Source organism: Leucopleurus acutus (assembly GCF_964270905.1).
Source record: "Leucopleurus acutus genome assembly, chromosome: 6".
Taxonomy (NCBI): Eukaryota; Metazoa; Chordata; class Mammalia; order Artiodactyla; family Delphinidae; genus Leucopleurus; species Leucopleurus acutus.
Genome location: NC_139149.1, coordinates 16856267 through 16877948, shown reverse-complemented (window position 1 = coordinate 16877948; position 21682 = coordinate 16856267). Strand labels below are relative to the sequence as shown.

The 21682-nt window shown below is 37.0% G+C and overlaps 1 protein-coding gene across 5 annotated transcripts in view; it reads left to right on the top strand.

Moving 5' to 3' along the window:
* DPP10 (dipeptidyl peptidase like 10) overlaps positions 1–21682 on the top strand; it is a gene marked incomplete at both ends in the record, with an annotated part of 1304794 nt that overhangs the window by 976974 nt on the left and 306138 nt on the right. For all 5 annotated transcript variants that reach the window (XM_082841087.1, XM_082841086.1, XM_082841085.1 and 2 more), the window contains one exon: positions 2980–3054. In XM_082841087.1, coding sequence (XP_082697213.1) covers positions 2980–3054 — 75 coding nt within the window. The remainder of the gene's footprint in view (positions 1–2979; positions 3055–21682) is intronic.

The following is a 21682-nucleotide window of genomic DNA, read 5'->3' as shown; positions in this document are numbered from 1 at the left end:
TGGCTGCTAGGAAGGATTAATCACCCAGATGCAACAGATGATAACATTAATGGCTTAGGTTAAGAGGGATTTGGCCCTTGACTAAGCGGCAAGGATGTGTTTCTTAGACGTGTATCATCAGCAAGTCTCTTTGCAGCACCACCCGTGCACAACTGTAAGTTCGAAGTTTCAGCATCTTGGGCCTTTGAAAAGGTATTTGGAAAGTTTCCCAGGTTGTATGCTGCAGAAGCTGAAGGCAGTATAGTGATAATTAATAAAGTGCCAGACTGGATAATTGTAGAAACTGTAAAAGATACTAAAATGTTACCAGAGGCTCAGATGCACCTGTGAACGTGTGAAGTTAATTTGCGTGAGCAACGTTCCGTGAGAACGGATGGGGACGAGGGGGGTGAAATTTTTGTTAAGTAATTCAGACTTCAGACAGGGTAGCTCTCTAAAACAAGAGAGAGAGAGAAAGAGAGAAGAGAGAGGAAAGGGGAAAGGAGGAAGGAAAGGAGGGAAGGAAGGGAGGAAGAGAGGAAAGGAGAAAAGAATCTGTTGGCATAGGGCTTATGAAAGGAGCTCCTCCTGCATTCTTTCATTATATATACTTCTCTGTGACCTTGACAAAAGTTTAAGAACTGTATTATTAGCCTTTTCTTATTCCCATAGGACTGGAATGATGGCATTGCCCTTTTAACCAATTTTTAAATAACAATAAACCTCCTCTTGTGTAACAGTATACCTCCTGACACTGCAATGTGCAATGCTGAGCGAGAGGACCTTGTGTTCTATATGTCACCCTAAATCTCACACAGGTTAATATCTATCAAGTTTCAATATACAGTAAGCTAATGAGAAAAAAAGAAAGGGTTAGAATGAAGATACCTCCCTCACAGCTTTGTCATGGGGCAGGAGGTGGGGGAATTATTGAGAACCACAGAATTCTAAGCAATTTCAGAGCTTATGACAGATGATAGATCAATGGTAGCCCTACTGTTGTGATTGTTGTTTGTTGTTGTTATTTTCATTATTATTGAAGTGGCTTTTTGAAAAAATGAAAAACAAATTCCTTGAGGTGAATTATTGCCAGTGATTATTCTGATCTTCTAAGTGGATGGTACAAGATGGATGTATACAGGCAACACCTCTTCTAAATCAACGTTATCATGTACAAGTATTTTCTCCCAGAGTACTCCATTCTCTTGCATATCTGGCTCAGAAATGAACAGACTGTGCTATTTCAACAACAATTCTCCGGGTGACTTACAATTCAATTCATTCTGATACTAACTACTCAGATTTAGTGAAGACCCCACGGGTTAAGGACTCAGTGCCTGCTCTCATTTCAGATATCAGCTTCAAGTCCTGAGACCCCAGGCTACTTGCATTTTTATCGGACTTGGTTTACAGATTTGGTGGTTCTCACAATCTCCCTTCAGATTTGATAATTTGCTAGAATGACACAGAAAGAACTATACTTATGATTACCGGTTTATTATAGAGAATACAAATGAAAAGCCAGATGAAGAGGTAAATAGGGTGAATGGAGAAGGGTCCTAAGTACAGTCTGTCTCGGTGGAGTTGGGATATGTCCCCTCCAGGTATACTGATATGTTTACTAACAAGGAAGCTTCTGCAAATCTCATGGTTCAGAGGTTTTCTACTGAGGTTTTGTTTCCTAGGCCCGATTGATTAAATCATCGGCCATATGCTTGAACTTCAGCTCCAGTCCCACCACCCTTCCTGACCTCCAGGTAGGGTTCAAAGTTCTCGCTCTCTAATCAGGTGGCTGGTTCTTCTCCAGAAGCTATCTTGCCACTCTCCCCCCACCCCCAATCCTGGAGTCATTCATTAACATAAACTGTGTGTGGTCAAAGAGGGCTAGTTATTAATTAACAAAAGACCCTTTTATTGCTCAGGAAATTCCAAGCATTTTAGAAGCTCTGTGCCAGGAACCAGGGAAAAAGACCAAATATATTTTTGATTATACCATGCAAACTTTGCCAGATATTGGTTCTTCTGAGTTTCTTATCCTTTCCATTGTCTTTGGGAATTTCTAAGTACTAAAACCTTGACTTCACCCTTTTCTGTTTTTCTTGGAGACCAGTGTTGTTGAAACTGCCCAGACATAAAATGTATACAATTATTTATACCTGTATTTCTCTGCAAAAACCATACAAATTAGTTTGCTTAAAATCCATGTACAGTTTATTTTATTTTTTTGTTTGCGTTTTGTAGGCTTTTGTTGCAGCAACTCAATTTGCTTGCCTTCTCTTTAGGTATGAAATTACATGTAATCTCTTTCCCAAATAAAACCATTTTCCCACTCTCAGTGTATTTATCCTTCACTTTACAACGTTCAAGTCTTTCTAACACTGGATTTATTCAATGGTAAAATAAAAAGCTCAAAATTAAACATGTGTAGTACATTTGTTTATATTTCTATACCATATGTACATATTGAGTATAATCAGTTATGTATTTGTGTTTTAATCTGCCTCACTCTGGGAGTTTCCTTTAAGGAGATTTTGTCTTTAACATATGTCTTTTTAAAAATATAAATATACAACCTGAGAAAAAACAAAAGTGCAGAGACAGAAAATCATGACACCACAGAATGCCACTATTTCTTTTCCTTTTGATTAATCCAACATGCAAATATAAAAGCATTTTGGTTACTTAAGTTCAATGATGTTTTGCTTTTTTATTCTTATAAGTGAAAATATTAACTTAGTCTTTAAGTGATAACATGTAGGGGAGATATGTTAGCAAAACTTTTCTTAATGAAGTGTCTAATATAGCCTCTCCAAGTTTCTATATCCATCTGTAAGGTCCTACATATGTACATGCCTGTGCATACTTATAATACGAACGAGAAAGCCTATTTTACAATGTTATGAGGAGAATGGACATCTTTTTTTATACTTACATATCCAAATGCATGTCAATCTTTCCATTATTAAGCTCTTTAAAATAATTGTTTCTTTTTATTTCTAGGTAACCTTCAAAGCATCAAGACATTCAGTTTCACCAGATTTAAAATGTGTTCTTCTGGCATATGATGTCAAACAGGTAAAGGAGTGATCTTTGAAGAAAAATTTTTCATTGTGTGTTGCATTCAAGTGACAGTTCATAGTTGTGTTGCGTTCAAGTGAGAGTTCATAGTTTTCCTTGGTCATCTGCTCAACTAGAGAAAATTTGACATATCCGGTAGGTGCAGGTGAATACTGATAACCGATATTGCACAAGAGAGTTTTGGCAACAATGTCCTTTCTTCCACACCCAGCTAGCAAATAACTGGAACGATCTGCTAGGTGCCTGTACTGGTCCAAGTTCATCGCTTTTGAAGGAGAGTGTGGCAGAGCTTAGCCAATCCAAAAAATGGGGGCTTTTGACAATTCCAGGATAAGCCTTAATATCTACTTGTGTTGTATGTATATGTAGATTAAGGGGTTTCCTAATGGCTGTGCCTGAGCTGCAGTGTGTATTGTGGGAAGAGCTGGTGAAAACATTGATTCAGTTTATGGTCAAAGGATTCTTTGTTGGTGTTTGAGCATAAGCCTTGTGGTTGTAGAAATTTCTAAAAGTGGGGCAAGGCAAGGAATCAATTCTGAACAAATAACGTGTTCTAACTGCAATTAGTATTTCATTATTCCATGTCAGCTCTATAGCACAATTAGAGCAATATGTATGGTTGTGGAGTATTTTTACTCAGATATAATTTGCACTGTTAAAGCAAAGTAAATGTTGAAAAGGCAATTCAGCAGATTAGCTTCTGTAGAAAATAAATGATTTTGAAAATTATTCAAGAATGTTTTGTGTGCTTTAAGGCAGACCATAAAAATTTATAGACAAAGCAGGAAGCCTCATATAATGCATTGAAACCCTTCGAGCACATGAAATTTTACTATTCAAAGGACCTTCTACTTGATGGTTTTAGTCTTTTGAAATATACATGTGTTATATTTTTAGACAAGTTTATATTTCTTATTTAAAATAATTAATTTACACTACAAAAGGCTGGGAGACTGTAATCAAAGACATCTTTTTCCTGTTATAAATCTTGGCCCTTTTCCTTTACCTTTGTTCTGTGTTCTCTCTACTCATTGGGATTTTGAAAAACATGTAAGAGTTGGAAAAGTGCTTGAGCTTTATAACCAAACTATTACAGCATCCTCAAGTTTTTAAAACAATATTTATCTAAAGAGTTTTAACTTAAAATGACTGCTATATTAAAATGATAATAAACTTTAAAAAAAATCAGGTTTCAGTAGCTACAATTTGTTTTTTCTGTTTCATTGATCTATGTGTCTATCCTTCTGCTAGTTCCACGAAGTCTTCTCTTATTTTGGATATTTTACATAAATGGAATCATCCAGTATATGACTGTTGTCTGGCTTCTTTCACTTAGTATAATGCTTTTTAGATTTATCCACATTATAATATGTATTAGTACTTCATTCCTTTTTTACGGTTGAATGCTATTTCATTGTATGTATGTACTACATTTATTCATTTATCCATTAAAGGATGCTGGGGTTTTTTCCACCTTTTGGCTGTTATGAATAGTGTTGTTGCAAACATTTGTGCACAAGCATTTTTTTTGAGTACCTGTTTTCAACTTTGGAGATAAATATTGAGGTGTGGAATTGCTGGGTAATGTGATAATTCTATGTTTATCTTTTTGAGAAACCACCAAATCACTTTCTAAAATGGCTGCACCATTTTGCATTCCCACGGGCAGTGTGCAAGTGTTTCAGTTTCTCTGTATCCTTACCAACAGTTGTTATTTTCCATTCTTCTTATTGTAGCTATTCAAATGTATATGAATTGATATCATTGTGGTTTTGGTGTATACCTCCCTAATTAGACTAATGATGTTAAGCATATTTTCATATGCTTGTTGGCCTTCTGTGTTTCTTCTTTGGAGAAATGTCTATTCAAGTCCATTGCAGTTGTTTTTTTTTTTTTTCTTTTTGTAGTTGAGTTTGAGAGCTGTTTAGATATCCTGGATAGAAGACCCTTATCAAATATATGATTTGCAAATATTTTCTTCCACTCAGTAGATTGCTTTTTCACTTTTTTGATAATGTCCTTTGGTGCATAAATTTAAAAAATTCTGATGAAGTATGATTTATCTATTTTTGTCTCTTGTTACTCATGCTTTTGGTACCATATCTAAGAATACATTGCCAAATTCAAGGTCATGAAGTTGTACCCTTATGTTTTTTTCTAAGAGTTTTATAGTTTCAGTTCTTATATTTAGGTTGTTGATATATTTTGAATTATTACTTTTTATTGTTTGAGATAGCCTTAAAAACATTTTAAGGTTCCTGTTATATATTGAAAAACCGTTCCAAAATGGTTTTGTTGGTTTATACTGCCCTTAGGCAATACATAGCCTGTTACATTGACATATATACACTACCATGTGTAAAATAGATAGCTAGTGGGAAGCTGCTGCATAGCACAGGGAGATCAGCTCGGTGCTTTATGAAGACCTAGAGGGGTGGGATAGGGAGGGTGGGAGGGAGGCTAAAGAGGGAGGGGATATATGTATATGCATAGCTGATTCACTTTGTAGTACAGCAGAAACTAACACAACATTGTAAAGCAACTATAGTCCAATAAAGATGAAAAAACAGAGTAATTATTAAATTGATAGATTATGTATAACCTAACTACTAATTTTGAATGCATACACAACCCCCCCCCCCACATCACACACATACACACAATAAGTATTGGTGTTATATTACTATGTAATAAATCACCCCAAACTTAGTGACTTAAAAAAAAAAATTACTGTTGTTCACAGTTTGTGTGTATCAGGAATTTGGGATTGGCTTAAGTGGGAGGTTCTGGCTTTAATGATGTTGCAATCAGGTATCAGCTGGGGCTGCAGTCATCTGACAGCTTGACTGAGGCTGGAGGATAGACTTCCAAGGTAGATCTCTCACATGGGTGGGTAATTGGTGCTTGCTGACGTCATGAGGCCTCAGGTTTCTCCACATGAAACTCTCTACAGTGCTACCTGAGTGTCCTCATAACATGGTACCTGGAGTATCCCAGAGTGAGTAGCGCAGAAGATAAAGAGAGAGATTTCAGTGCCTTGCCTGATCTCTCTTTGGAAGTAACCTGTTATTTTCACCATGTATGTATATTTTTTTTGTCACACAAGTCAGCTCTAATTCAGTGTTGGAGGGGGCTACCAGAGGGTGAGGATTTGGGGAGACCATCTTAGAGGCTGACTAACATAGTCCCCAGATATTTCATATTCATCCTATGTGAAGTATACTCAAGGCCCCCCAAATTTTTATGCATTACAGCCCAGCATTTTAATCAAGCACATCAATCTCCTTAGGCATGGTTTCTTGACTGTAGTCCCTTGAATATATTTATATATTCATATATAAAATTAAATATGCTCAATATATATCCATATGTTTGTATCCATATAAATACTATAAAGATACACATGTATTTAAATACCAATTTGACTGTTATTTTCAGGTTGTTTTTTTTTTTACTTTTATTGTGAATAACATTTATTTACTCCGTTCATTTATCTTTTGTAGTCTTAGTATTTTTTTAAACATCTATGTGTATAATTCAATCATTAGTTTTATTGTCCTTTCTTTAAATATATCACTGATTTTTTGGTTTTAATTATTTTTTGACTTGGAGAAATTTTGAATTTTGTGAATTTTTATCTTTCACTTTGTTGTGTTTATTTTTGTTCTAAGCTTAGAGAAATGCCCACCAATGTGATAAACATAAACTTGTATTTTTTTATATATTTTATGCATAAACATTCATGCTATTTTAGTTGCAATTGTTTATGGTGACAAGTGATCAAAACCTCTCTTTCTAATGATCATAGTAATAAAAAGACCTATCGTTCATATGAGTGAACGTAATCATGCCCAGTCTTCGGAGGGGCAAGACTCCAAAGGGACATTTTTGATGTATTATTGGAAAACCACCCAACACAATGAACGGTTTCATGAATGCCATACCTGTCCTCAGTTTCCCCATGACTATAATGAAGAGGGAAGAAATATGAATGCTTCTCAAACTTACTCAAATTTACTGTCCTGAACAATGTCCTGGTCATGTGATAATAATCCTGCCTCTGGGATCCTGTGCAAGAGGATATACAGGATCTAGTACTGTTATTTTGGAGTCAGAGGAGCTGGCTGGGGAGAGCTAATTTAGTTTTATTTCCCTACTGATATTCTCAGTTTGAATCAAATATCAATAACTTAGTGTAGGCCAAATTTAGAAAGTGCCTTTTAGGTCAACAACTGAGTTCTTCTGTGTGTAACCTGTGGGCTACGCATGTTGAATCACGCTAATCTGTGGGTTACCAATGTTGAAATGCTTTATTCAGAGCTTAAGTTGGCATCATCATCGTGTCTGAGCTATGAAGTGTATGATTCTGACTTTTTTCTTAGCTTTATTTTTTTCTTAGCTTTTTGCATGTTAACTCTACTATTTTAACAAACACTACAATGATCTGCAATTTTAGTACAGTAAGTTCCCTACGTATGAACGAGTTCTGTTCCGAGAGTCCAATTTGTTCATAAGTCCAACAAAGTTAGCCTAGGTACCCAACTAACGCAATCGGCTATATAGTACTGTACTGTAATAGGTTTATAATACTTTTCACACAAATAATACATAAAAAACAAACACCAAAAATAAAGAAAACATTGTTAAGCTTACAGCACAGTACCTTGAAAAGTACAATAGTACAGTACAACAGCTGGCATCCAGGGGCTGGCATCGCGTGAACAGGCAAGAAGTGTTACTAACTGGAGGAGGGAGAGGAGGTAGGAGATGGTAGCGCTGAAGGATCCTCAGCAATAGGAGATGGAGGGCAGGCTGCAGTGTCACTCACGCCTGACGCGTATGGCACAGGTTCTGGTTCCTTGCTGGATTCACTTCTATCTACGCTCTTGAGAAAACGATCCAGTGATGTCTGGGTGGTAGCTCTTTTTTTCTCGGCATAGATGACAGGGTAGCACTGGATTGTATTCTCAACGGCTGCTGCATCCTTCATGTACCGTTCTACATTCGGGTATGGCTCAAAAACTCACAGTGCCTCCTCAAATAAAGAAAATCCCCGTGCCATTTCCTGCGTCCTGAATCTCTTCGGTTCTTCAGTTACTTCTCCCTCTTGTCTCTCTTCGTCTTTTCTCTGAGCCTCCAATTCCTGCCGCTTCTTAGCAGTACCACCTACATCACCACTGCTTTTACGCCTGCTTCCAGACATCCTGGGCTTAAAATAAAGATACTGTACTACTGTACTCTATACAGTACTGTACAGTAAAGTACACAAAAGCACAATCACTTGTAGAGGATGCATGCACACGACAATGTACACCAGACACATGAACTAACTTAACGTGATTGGACATGGGAATGCATGTTAACATCTTTGAAAGTTCACAGCTTGAAGGTTCTTATGTAGGGGACTAACTGTATCCATAGTCATAAAGCAATTACGATTACTAATATAGGTTTATGGACAGTTTTTGAAGATTCTGCATCAGGAGTTGCATGCTAAATAAATCATGGAAACTATAAGCCAATAATTTTTTAGTCCTTTGCAAAGAAGACAAAATAATATTCATTTTTGTATCGATGTCAATTTTATTGAACTTAGGCTGAATCTTTTCTGTTGAGATGTACAACTATTAATTAATTCTAATATGATTAATATGAAGACTATTTCCCCCATGCAAATTATTTGTGTTCTACAACATCAAAAAGGTAATTTGAACAAAGTGAGAAGCTGCTTTTCTTTTTCTGGCCAGATTAATGTTTCTCATATTTTGGGCCTATAGCATGGTTCCTAGGTTGTTCTGCTCCACAGAATTTGAGAATGTTTTGTGCCTGTTGTCTACAGGAATCTGTGGACAGATCAAGGTAAATGATATTCTCCTGTAAGACTCTTACAGATAAATGGGGGAAACAGGGAGAAAAGATCGTTTATATTGGAAGGAAAGATGAGTCTTCCTGTAGGAAGGTAGAGAATGCTGCAGGGGCACTTTGGGGTGACCTTGTGATCCTTAAGACTGTAAGAGTGATATTTATTCCGTTTGCTGCAAAAGGAGAAGTCTACTGGCAATGGTAGAGCTTAAGTCTGGCTGCCCCTGCTGAAGTGCTTTTACTTGCGGCCGGGAAGCTTCCTGATAGTTTGTTTTTTTTATGCCCAGACTACTTGTCACAATTGCAGGAACTGTCAGACCCATATCACTTGGTGACCCTGTTTACACAGAAGCTGAGCAAACTTAAAAAACCAAAGCAAAGCAAACTTAAAAACCTCCAGGTGATGTCCCAGAAATGCTGGAGAAAGGAGCAGGAAATCAGATTGATCATTTTCCTTTTTTTTTTTTTTTTTTGCTGTACGCGGGCCTCCCACTGCTGCGGCCTCCCCCGTTGCGGAGCACAGGCTCCGAACGCGAGGCTCAGAGGCCATGGCTCACAGGCCCAGCCGCTCCGCGGCACGCAGGATCCTCCGGGACCGGGGCACAAACCCGTGTCGCCTGCATCGGGAGGCGGACTCCCAACCACTGCGCCACCAGGGAAGCTCTTTCCTCTTTTTTTAAAAGAAGATATTAAACTTGCATAATCAAAGGGAAAATAAATAAACAAAACCAAAATAAATCTCACCTCATATATCCAGATTGTTGAGTTTATCCAACTATGTTTTAGGACGTAACAATATTTGAGAGAAATATTTCTAAAATAAATGGTATATTTTCTGCATTATTAGACCAAGGAAAGAGAACTCACTAAATACTTTTCTCCTTAGCTCATGGCTATCATTATGAACACTGATTACTCTGCAATAACTCAGCAGGAAACCTGCCTGGTTTCTCACATCTGTGTCCTTGTCTGAAGGATGGGGTACAGAAGAATGAAGAGCCTGGAGAGAAAGACAAGTACTGTATAGTATCACTTATGTGTAGAATTTAAAAAATACCATCTTGTTAAAACAGAATAAAATGGTGGTTACCAGGGGATGGCGGGTGGGGGAACAGGACAGATGTTATTTTAGGGGACAAACTTACAAGGAGTAGTAAACAAGCCCTAGAAATTATAATGCACAGTACAGTGAATATAGACAACAGTACTGTATGAGAATCATCAAACTTGCGGAGACTAAAAATTATTGCAAATACCTAAAAAGAAAGTGTAATTCTGTAACGTGATAGAGATGCTAATTATTGCTACAGTGGCAGTCATATTGCAATATATAAATGAACATGTACACATTAAACTTATACAATGATATAGGTCAAAATATATTTCAATTTATAAAAATGGGGGGATAGTGTGTTTAAGTCATCTCTTGTTGGAAGGAACGTCATAGCCCAGGTTCCCTTCAATCACTCCTCTTCCTTTTAATCAGTTTCCCACACTCAAGCTAAGCTGATCTTTAAAAAAAAAATCTGATTGTCATCCACTGTTTAAAACCTTCCTAGGCTTCTTGGGATAAAGAAGTCATAACAGCCTACAAGGCCCTGCCTGCCGTTTTAGCCTCACCTTCCACAAACCACCCCCAACCTGTTCTCAGCACTTCTGGGATTTCCTTCAGTTCTTCGAAACACCATGCCCCTCCCATCATCGGGCTTTCACTGCTCTTCTGCCTGGAACAAGTTCCTACCCCTTTCTTCATATTGATAAGTTTTACTTATTCTTTAGATGCCAACTCAAGCATACGTGTCTTAAACATCAAGGCTGTTCCATTTGGCTGTTCCAAATCAAGGCTGATTTGGTCATATTTCCCTATTACAAGTTTCATGGTACTCTCTTTCCCCACTGTAGAATTTATCACAACTATAATTGTATCTAACACAATGCCTGACACAGTGTTACTCAAAAAAAAAAAAAAAAAAAGAGGGCTTCCCTCGTGGCGCAGTCGTTGAGAGTCCGCCTGCCGATGCAGGGGACACGGGTTCGTGCCCCGGTCCGGGAAGATCCCACATGCCGCGGAGCGGCTGGGCCCGTGAGCCATGGCCGCTGGGCCTGCGCGTCCGGAGCCTGTGCTCCGTAACGGGAGAGGCCACAACAGTGAGAGGCCCGCGTACCACAAAAAAAAAAAAAAAAAAAAAGAAAGAAACATAATTTATGAATTAATAAACAAGAACCTCCACCAAACTTTTCCTTGAAGTGCCAGGCAAGGGTCAGTTGCCCTTCTCTGTGCCTTTATGGCATGTGGTACATACTTACCTCTCAATATTTCTGTCATTGCGTTGAACACGACCATTTATGTGTACATCTCCTTGACTAAACTATAAGACCCTTAAAGTCAAGAACTTTGCTTTATTCCTTTTAAAGCCCACAGGGTTTTCTGCAGTGAATGGCGCATTGTAAACACTTAGTCAATGTTTGTGAAACTAAAACAGTGATTATCAATCTTGGCTGCACATCAGAATCACCTGGAGAGTTGAGTTCCACCCTGCAGAAATCCTGATTTAATTGTTTTGGGATAGAGCCCAAACACTGGAGTTTCAAAAACTCCCCAGGAGACTGAAATGTCAGCCAGGCTTACAGTCCACTGAATTTAAGTGAACTGCTCTCTTCCACCTATTGAAGACTTTTCAGACTTCAGACAAGGGAAAGACAAGAAATAAAGATGAAAATACCTGCTTTTTAATACTGCACCTACTTGGTGCCAAAGACTGTACCTGTACATCTTCATTCCTTACCATTTCTCTTTATAGCAGTTGATGTTATTTTATTAATGAAAATATAGAGACAAAGGAGATTCCTTTGCATAATAAATTTGCATAATATGACTCAAGATTGAAACTTTTTTTTTTCTGGAACCATAGTTCTCAATATGTCTTCCCAGAATAGCAGCACCAGGATCTCCTGAGAATTATTAGCAATGTAAATTCTTGGGCTCTGCCCAGGCCCAATGAAACAGGAACTCTGGAGATGGGACCCAAGATCTGTGGGTAACAAGCCCTCCAGGTGATTTTCTGATATAGCTCAAGATTGAGAGCCACCTATTCAGAGGAAATGAGTCCTTCAAATTCAAGAGCTCTACTTGGGAAAAGACCTAAGTAGCTAGAACTTAACCATGTATATGGCAGTGATTTAGAGAAAATGTCATTTAAAAAAGAGAGTCTACCATTTTCTCTTTAGTATTTCAAAATAATTTAATCCTGGATTTAACGTTCAGCTGTTCCTTTCTGACCTTGGCCATTGGTCTGGCCTCATTTACTCTTCAAGGTTGATGCTTAATCTGTCATATTATAATTAGACGTGACCTAGTGAGGAATGCATGGAAGATGGAGAAAATAGGTGAGTTTATATTCAAATTATCCATACTTAAATGTTTTGTTGAAGTGTAGCATGCATACAGGAGCACGCACATACTGTGAGGATAGTCTGATGAAGTTTTACAACTGAGCGTATCTCTGTAACTATCACCCAGATCAAGAAGCAAAACATTACTGTGCTCCTTTCCAGTCACTACCCACCTCAAGGGAGGCCACTGTTCAAAATTTTAACAGCTTAGATTATTTTTTTCTATTTTTTACATATATATATATATATATATATTCATACAGTGTGTGCTGTTTTGTGTATGTCTTCTTTTACTCAACGATGTTTGTGAAATATATCCATATTGTTCAATAGTTGGATAGTACCTTGTTCATTTTCCCTACTATTATAGCATTCCACTGCAAATATCATTGTTTATCCATTTGACTGCCAATTGGACTATAAAAAATATATACCTGAACAATATAGCTTTTTTGTGTTGGATTATTTTCTCTGATCACTCCCTTTTCTATCTGTTACCCTGCTGCTTTTTTGGTGCCTGTTTCAAAAATGGATTTTAGTAGAGGGAACAAACTTTTGTTGAGTATTCAAATAGTGCCTCTTATATGGGAAGTCCATCAATTTAAACGTGCCCAAATCCTTGCTCCTTAGTCACTGATAACGTATTTTACAAAGATGGGAAACTTAGAGATGCTAACTTACTGACTTAGGGTCCTACTTCCCAGTTGCAGAGCTCGGACTCAATCCCATCCTTCTAGCTCCAAAGCCCCTGCCATTTTCTGAAAGTTATTACATATCTCCATAGATTTATTCTGTAATCTGGCGTAATTATTTTCCCATTCATTTGTAATTATATCAACTGTATTCTAATTAAGTAATTAGAAGACAAATGGAACTTGTATTGCATATAATTATTTGCAGTACTCAGGTAGCATTTATTATATTCATCCAGACTTACTGGTTACGCATTTTAATTTTCTATTTGCTTCTTAGAAGTTGTTTCTCAAAAATAGCCAACTAAATAACTGTGGGTTGCACTTTGATACCATTAATTTGAAAATATTCCTGAGGAAGAAAAAAGTATTCCAAAATATAATGCAGTCTAGATTTTATGAAATCTTGATTATCAGAATATTTGTGCTTAAGAATTGTCATCTAGTATTTGACATTTCCAACATCAAAGTTATTTTTTCCTTTATTCTGAGTTATGTTAAATCATAAATAGTTTTAACCATTTAAATCAAGTTTATTTTATATATTATTCCAATATGCTTAACATTATTAGTCCATTTGAATTATTTAACAATTGCATTTTAAGCCATCTTTGAAAAGTCCATAGTGTAATATATGTAATAATATATACTTAAGACAAACGAAATAAGTAGAAACAAGTATTTAAAAAAAAAACCCTTTAAACTAATATTTATAGTTTTCTTACTGTTTGGATTAACAATGCATATTAAATAGACTAATAAATAGCTAAATTAACTATTTACATTGCCAACATACTTATTATGTCTTATGTTTGGGGTCAGAAACTTTAATTGCATTTACTGTTGTTTAGGAATAATTAGAACATGAATCTTCATGAGAATAAGCTCTTTCTAAAAAGAAAAGCAAAACCGAATGAATCTTTTAAACCGTGTCTAACAGAAGGAATAAATCAATTATACGTGTGCTACAGTTACTGTGTTGATGTCTGTCCTCCAAAGTCGATGCTCTGCAGAAGAGTGGTCTTGTTATTCTCTAGAGTTAGATGCATTCACTTCAGTTTATGTTTCTACTAGTCTGTAGCTCTGTAGACAAGACCTGCTTTATGATAAATTTCTATTTTAACTAAGATGTAATTCACTGTACCATGAATCCTGCATGCACTACTGCCTAAAAAAGTAACTCTTCTCTAGTGAATTATCTAATTAAATTCTGAGCCTTAATACTTCAGTGCTTTACAATTACAGGCAAATATTTAAGAAGTCTGTGGGAGTACATGATCTGGTCATGGAATTATCTAAGCTATTAAGATTCATGCACTTGGGGAGCACTAATATTTCAAATAATCCTATTAATAATAAACTCAGGAAATCATACCCTAGGAAAGTGACTGAACTCAAATATATGGGACTTGGAGTTCACCTTGAGAGCCTCCTGCCTTCCAGTGCCCATAGAACACACCTTCTTGGTCCCATTGTAGCTGCTGCTGCTAAATGACCTTTCTAGTTAACCTCCTCCTTTCTAAAGAGAGATAATAAGGCATGAAAAAAATATTAACATAAATTTTGGATTTTTTTCCTTGGTTAAAGCAGAAGAATCCTAGGAGGAAAAAAAGGAAAGAAAGGAAGGAAGGAAGGGAGCAACCCTAAGTTTTGGCAAATAGAATTTACAACTTTTCCTTTTTGTAGTAGCTATTATTGTATTTATCAGTGTATCATTAATTCAACTACATAGCATTTGTTTTATTTTGATTGTGAAAATAATATGTTTAGTATAGAGAATTTGAAAACACTGAAAAACATGAAAAAGATGATTATAATGCTTGTATTTACCTCTTTTAGAGAACACCACTAACAATATGTTGATTTATCTCATCCAAGTCTTGTTTTTGTCATAGATACATATATCTTGTTTCCATTTACAGACAAAATTATTAGAATACTTTGAGAAATAATGTATTAGCAAAACATTGTCATACTAAGCATTCCAATCTTGTTCAAGTAATCTAATGTTGTATAATTACTACAGACCTTTGTGGCATAAAACAGTAATTTATTATCATCGTGGACCTTGTACATTCTGGAAGGGCTCTGCTATGACATTCCCACTTACATTCTCGTTTGTGACTGCTGTCAGATGTTGTTTGGGGCTGCAGTCATCGGAAGACTTGACGGGACGGAGGATCTGCTTCCAAGGTGGCTCATTCACGTGGCTGGAAGTTAATGCTGGCTGTTGGCTGACAGCTCAGTGTTTCTCCATGTGGACCACTCCACGGGGTTACTTGATGTCCTCATGGCAGGGTAGCTGGCCTCTCCCAGAATGGGTGATCCAAGGGAGCAAGGTGGAGTCTGCAATGCCTTTTTGGATCTAGCTTGGACCACATAAGCCTCCATTACCACTATATTCTATTGGCCACACAGGGTCAGCTGTGATTCCAAGTAGGAGGGGAGTATACTAGGGCATGAAAATAAGGAGATGAGAATAATTATGTGTCACAGATCCCGATAGGAAGAAATCAAATTGCATGAAGGTTTTGGACAGTTCATCATGAACTCACTGTAGCATTAGTGGAGATTACATGCTGAATGCTGGTGAAGTCAGGTGGCTTTGAAGCTGGCTAACTACCAAGAGAGTTATGATTAATTAATATTATGTGTGAGCATCTCTATCAATGTAGCACAGGCCTGTATTATTGTTATTGTTCTTTCCTATTCAATATGATTAAACAAGATTTAAATAGATAAAAAAATGCAGATAAAAGTTTAGAATGAGAGTTGATTTAGTAGACTACAAAATCAAGATTACAGATAATCTAGAGGCGGGAATGCTAGCCCAAGTCAACAACGTTAAATTTATTAATGGTTGGAATGAATTTAAGCATGTGTTTTATTTAAAAATCTGGTTCTTAAAATATAGGATGAAAAGAGTAACCGGTATCCCAACTTAGGTACTTTCATTGATCGTAAACTCAGTATGGACTTAGACTCTCCCATGAACTTTAAAAACATCAATATATTTTTCAAGATGAGTTAATAAAATTAAACTGCCTAGAACTGTACTGTCCAGTACTGTAGCCACTGGCCACATGGGCTGAATGAGCACTTGAAATGCAATTAGTCTAAGTTGAGGTGTGCTGTAAGTGCAAAATACACACTCCAGATTTTGAAGGCTTAGTAAAAAAAAAAAAAAAAAGTAAAACATTAATAATAGGTCATATTCAAGATATGATAAAACAACATTTTTGTATATATTGGACTAAATACAATGTATTAGTAATTTTTAAACTTTTTTCTCTTTTTTTATTAATAGGGCTATAAAAATTAAATTTACTTATATAGTACTTGCATTATATTTCTCCTGCTCAGTGCTGCTCTAGAACACGGGAGGTAAATATCCCAATGTTTTAAGTGCCAGTTGGAAAGCACCTGGGATGCTGTACCCAACTGGAGACCATATGGAAGGAGACAATCATAATTCTCAAAGACTTAGAAACTATAATGAAGGAATTAGATATGTAGCTATGAACAGAGAAAACTTGGCAAAAGACAGGGATAAGAATAGATATCTTGAGTGTTGCAGGGCTGTCAAAGAGAATAGAAGTCAGATGTATTTCTTAGTGTAAAACTAAGGCCAATAAAAACAAATGGCAACAGGAAGAGAGATTTGGCTCTGCATAAAGAAGGCCTCTCTAACAGTTACTTGTTCAATGATACAGGGGCCTACTTTCTTTAGAAATTTACAAATGGTGGATGGATAACGCTCCATTATAGGCACTGTGTAAAGGAAACTTGCACAGGTGAACTGTGTTGGAATAGTTAAATCTCAGTCTTTCATTAATCCAAGAAAGACAGCAGTTTCCCCTCTAAAGTACATCATAGCATAAACACAGGAAGAAAGAGTTGTGTGACTCTCCTACTAATATGTCAAGTTTGAAGTCTTGCAGAATATATAGTCCTGAAATTTTCTTTCTATAAATGTCAGCATTTATAGAAAGAATGTCAAAAGCAGTCTACTTTGCTTTATTTACTCATATCTAGTTTGAAAAAGATCAAACATAGGACAACTTTTCAGAAAAATATAACAGTAATTCTTACTAGAAATAGCAAACTTCAAGTAAAAGAAAAAATGTACACATGGAAAGAAATTCAGATGTAGTGTTTTCTGATTATACCAAGAGATGACAATGTTATGATTCCTAATTGGAGTTTACGCTAATTCATTTGTAATTGCTTTTATGTTGCCTATTTAAAAAAGAAAAAAAAATGGTAAAGATTGTGTGTTAGTAAATTAACCAGCTCAAAGGTAGTGTGTGGTATAAGGAGACTCTTAATTTAGCCAATGGAAAGGACCCGAGCATTTCTGAATAAAGAGGGATGTAACTAGAGAGAATGTTAACTAGAGTAATGAGACCATGCATTTTTAAAAGAACTCAGCCAGAAAATGACCAACAGTCACTGTCAAAAAATTGAGAGTTCGTTTTTAAGAGCACATTTTTTGTTTATATAGAAGATTTAATCCAGTGTACCTGTAACATAACTAAATGTTGCATAATCATACTGAATTTTACTTATCTGTACTGAATTATGTCCAATTTACATTTTTACACATTTTTCTCCTCTTGTGCCTTTGAGATCATTTAAGGCTCTAGCAAGGCCTTAATTGATGTGACATCCCCAATACCAAGTTCCATGCAGCTGTGCACTATTGTCATTTCTTTCTTGAATAAGTGAATGACTCCACAAGGAGCGGGACAAACATTCGCCACTCGGGGAGAGAGGACCTATTCCCTGCTTCTTCTGCTTAACAGCCTTTCTAGACCCTGTCTCAAAAAATAAGAGATACTTTACAGAGATGATGAAAAGCCAGTGGTATTGATGTGAAATTTGATCTTCATAAAAGAGATAAATTCAATAATCAAAGCTTTTCACATTAATTTTTCACCTTAGACTAGTTTCTGCACCTATAATTTTGTACTCACATTTATGAATATTGGCTGATTGACAATGATTTAATCACTTTTCTTTTCAAATAGAAAAATGTTTCTGCCTATAATATCCCAAATGCAAAAACATTAACAGTTTTCAATATAGGGTATCACTTTGTCGTTATTGCTTTTCCCTCTAAATGGAATTGAGGAGCAGATTTTTATTTTTTGCGGTTGAATTTCACTTAATACATATGGCTGTCATGCATAATAACACATTCTGGGAGGAGGGCGTTTTATTAATAACTTTATTTGCAAATTCAGTATCATGAGACCAAAATAGTGATATGCATGCTCACTTACTCTTCCTTATAATTGACAAAACTATTTGTGTATTTACTGGTGGTATGAAAAATACAGTTATTTGATGCTGTAGCTAGTCGTGATGTTAATAAAGAATAGACATTTAGGGGCTTCCCTGGTGGCGCAGTGGTTGAGAGTCTGCCTGCCAATGCAGGGAACACGGGTTCGAGCCCTGGTCTGGGAGGATCCCATATGCCGCGGAGCAGCTGGCCCCGTGAGCCACAATTACTGAGCCTGCGCGTCTGGAGCCTGTGCTCCGCAACAAGAGAGGCCGTGATAGTGAGAGGCCCGCGCACCGCTGTGAGGAGTGGCCCCTGCTTGCCGCAACTGGAGAGAGCACTCGCACAGAAACGAAGAGCCAACACAGCCATTAAAAAAAAAAAAAAAAAAAGAATAGACATTCAAAACTTACTGTAATTTATTGCAGATTAGGTCTGTACTTAATTATTCATTCATCAAAGAAAATGATGTCTTTGTTTTCAGAAAAATGCTCCAAATTACTGTACAATTCACCAAAAACACAAAGCCCTTTTTCCTGTTGTTGGATATTTAGGTTATTTCAAATTTTTCCTCTATTTAAATAATGTCGTGATGATCATCCTAGCATTTAAAACTGTGTCCACGTTTCTAATAAGTCACTGAGTTGAATGATGTTAATTTTGTAAGAGTTATTGAAACATATTACTGTAGTTATTTCCAAAAAGTTTATCTCAGGTGGCACTTCTACCATCTCTGAATTATTGTGTGTTCTTTTAATTTCACCTTTTAAGCATTATTTATATATATATATATATATATATATATATATATTTTTGCGGTACATGGACCTCTCACTGTTGTGGCCTCTCCTGTTGCGGAGCACAGGCTCTGGATGCACAGGCTCAGCGGCCATGGCTCACGGGCCCAGCCGATGTGGGATCTTCCCGGACTGGGGCACGAACCGGTGTCCCCTGCATCGGCAGGTGGACTCTCAACCACTGCGCCACCAGGGAAGCCCCATTATTCATATTTTTGATGAGAAAATTGAATAAAAAGTTAAAGAGATTTGATGAAGACCTACTAGCTAGATAACAGCAGAGCTGGGATCAGAGTCAAAGGTCATGATATTAATCACAATGTTAAGATGGTTTTCCTTAATGTAATATAGTATAGTCATCCAACATAAATTTATTCAATACCGATTCACAGAGCGCTTACTCTGTGCCTAGCATTGTTGTATGCATCACGGATACAGCCCTGAACAAAAATGAGAATTTCTTGTCAACATGGAGTTTTAAGAGAATAATGAAAATAAATGAGTAATTTATACAGCATGTTAGATGCTTCTAAGGGCTAGGGGATTTTTTAAATTTTACTTTTTAGTTTTACTTTTATTTACTTTTAAACATAGATTCACAAGAAGTTTCAGCACAGCCTGGAGATGTGTCTGTACCCATCACCAAGCTTCCTGCCATGGTGACATCTTTCATAACAGTTGTGCATTATTAAAACCAGGAAGAGTGTATTTATCAAAAATTATACAATAAAATTAAGTAGATTATAGATCTTTCTCAGATATTTTGCATACATATTTTGCATACACTCATTTTTTGGCATGTCCTATGTGTATTTCTGTTGCATTTTCTTACATATAACTAACATCACCATGCACAATTGAGATACACATCCATCTGTCACCATGAAGAAAATCTCTTATACTCCTCCTTTGTAGTCACACCCTCCCTCCCCTTCTCTAATCTCTGGCAACAACTGTTCTCCATCTCTACAATTTTGTTATCTCCGGCATGGTATATAAATTGTATTATACAATATATAACCTTTTGAGATTGACTTTTAGGTGTTTTTTTTTTTTTTCCATTCAGTATAATGCTCTTAAGATCCATATAAATTGCCACGTGTATCGATAGTTTGTTCCCTTTTATTGCTGAGTAGTACAGAGAGATCTATAAAGCAGAAAAGAAAACGCCATTAAGAAGGGAGCAGTTGGCACAGCCTGCCGCCATCTTGAGTTGGGTGTCCTGTGAGGAGCTTCAGTGCACATCCTGAGCTTAGGTATTGGCTCAGCCGTTTCACGAGGAACTCTGGTCTGAAGGACCGGGGGCAAGGCCTCTGCATGGGGCCAGCTATGAGCAAGTGAAACAGACTAAGCACAAAGGGAAAAAAGGTGGATAGGCTAGGCCTGAAGTGAGATGGCCAGATTTATGTCCTTTCCAGATGAAATGTGGATCCTCTAGCAACAGGAGCCATGTGCCTGACAGGGTCTTGGTGCTCGAGCCAGGTGTCAGGCTTCTGAGGTGGGAGAGCCAAGTTCAGGACATTGGACCACCAGAGACCTCCTGGACCCATGTAATATCAATCAGCAAGAGCTCTTGCAGAGATCTCCGTCTCAACGCTAAGACCCAGCTCCACTCAATGACAGTGCTGGATACCCTATGCCAAACAACTAGCAAGACAGGAACACAACCACAACCATTAGCAAAGAAGCTGCCTGAAATCGTAAGTACACAGACACCCCAAAACACACGACCATACGTGGACCTGCCCACCAGAAAGACAAGATCCAGCTTCATCCAGCAGAACACAGCCACCAGTCCCCTCTACCAGGAAGCCTACACAACCCACTGAACCAACCTTAGCCACTGGGGACAGACACCAAAAACAACGGGAACTACGAACCTGCAGCCTGCGAAAAGGAGACCTCAAACACAGTAAGTTAAGCAAAATGAGAAGACAGAAAAACACACAGCAGATGAAGGACCAAGGTAAAAACCCACCAGACCAAACAAATGAAGAGGAAATAGGCAGTATAACAGAAAAATAATGCAGAATAATGATAGTAAAGATGATCCAAAATCTTGGAAATAGAATGGAGAAAACACAAGAAACGTTTAACAAGGACCTAGAAGAACTAAAAAGCAAACAAACAATCATGAACAACACAATAAATGAAATTAAAATTTCTCTAGAAGGGATCAATAGCAGAATAACTGAGGCAGAAGAACGGATAAGTGACCTGGAAGATAAAACAGTGGAAATAATTACCACAGATCACAATAAAGAAAAAAGAATGAAAAGAATTGAGGAGAGTCTCAGAGACCTCTGGAACAATATTAAACGCACCAACATTTGAATTATAGGGGTTGCAGAAGAAGGGAAAAAGAAAGGGACTGAGAAAATATTTGAAGAGATTATGGCTGAAAACTTCCCTAATATGGGAAAGGAAATAGTCCATCAAGTCTAGGATGTGCAGAGAGTCCCATACAGGATAAATCCAAGGAGAAACATGCCAAGACACATATTAATCAAACTATCAAAGATTAAATACAAAGAAAAAAATATTAAAAGCAGCAAGGGAAAAGCAACAAATAACATACAGGGGAATACCCATAAGGT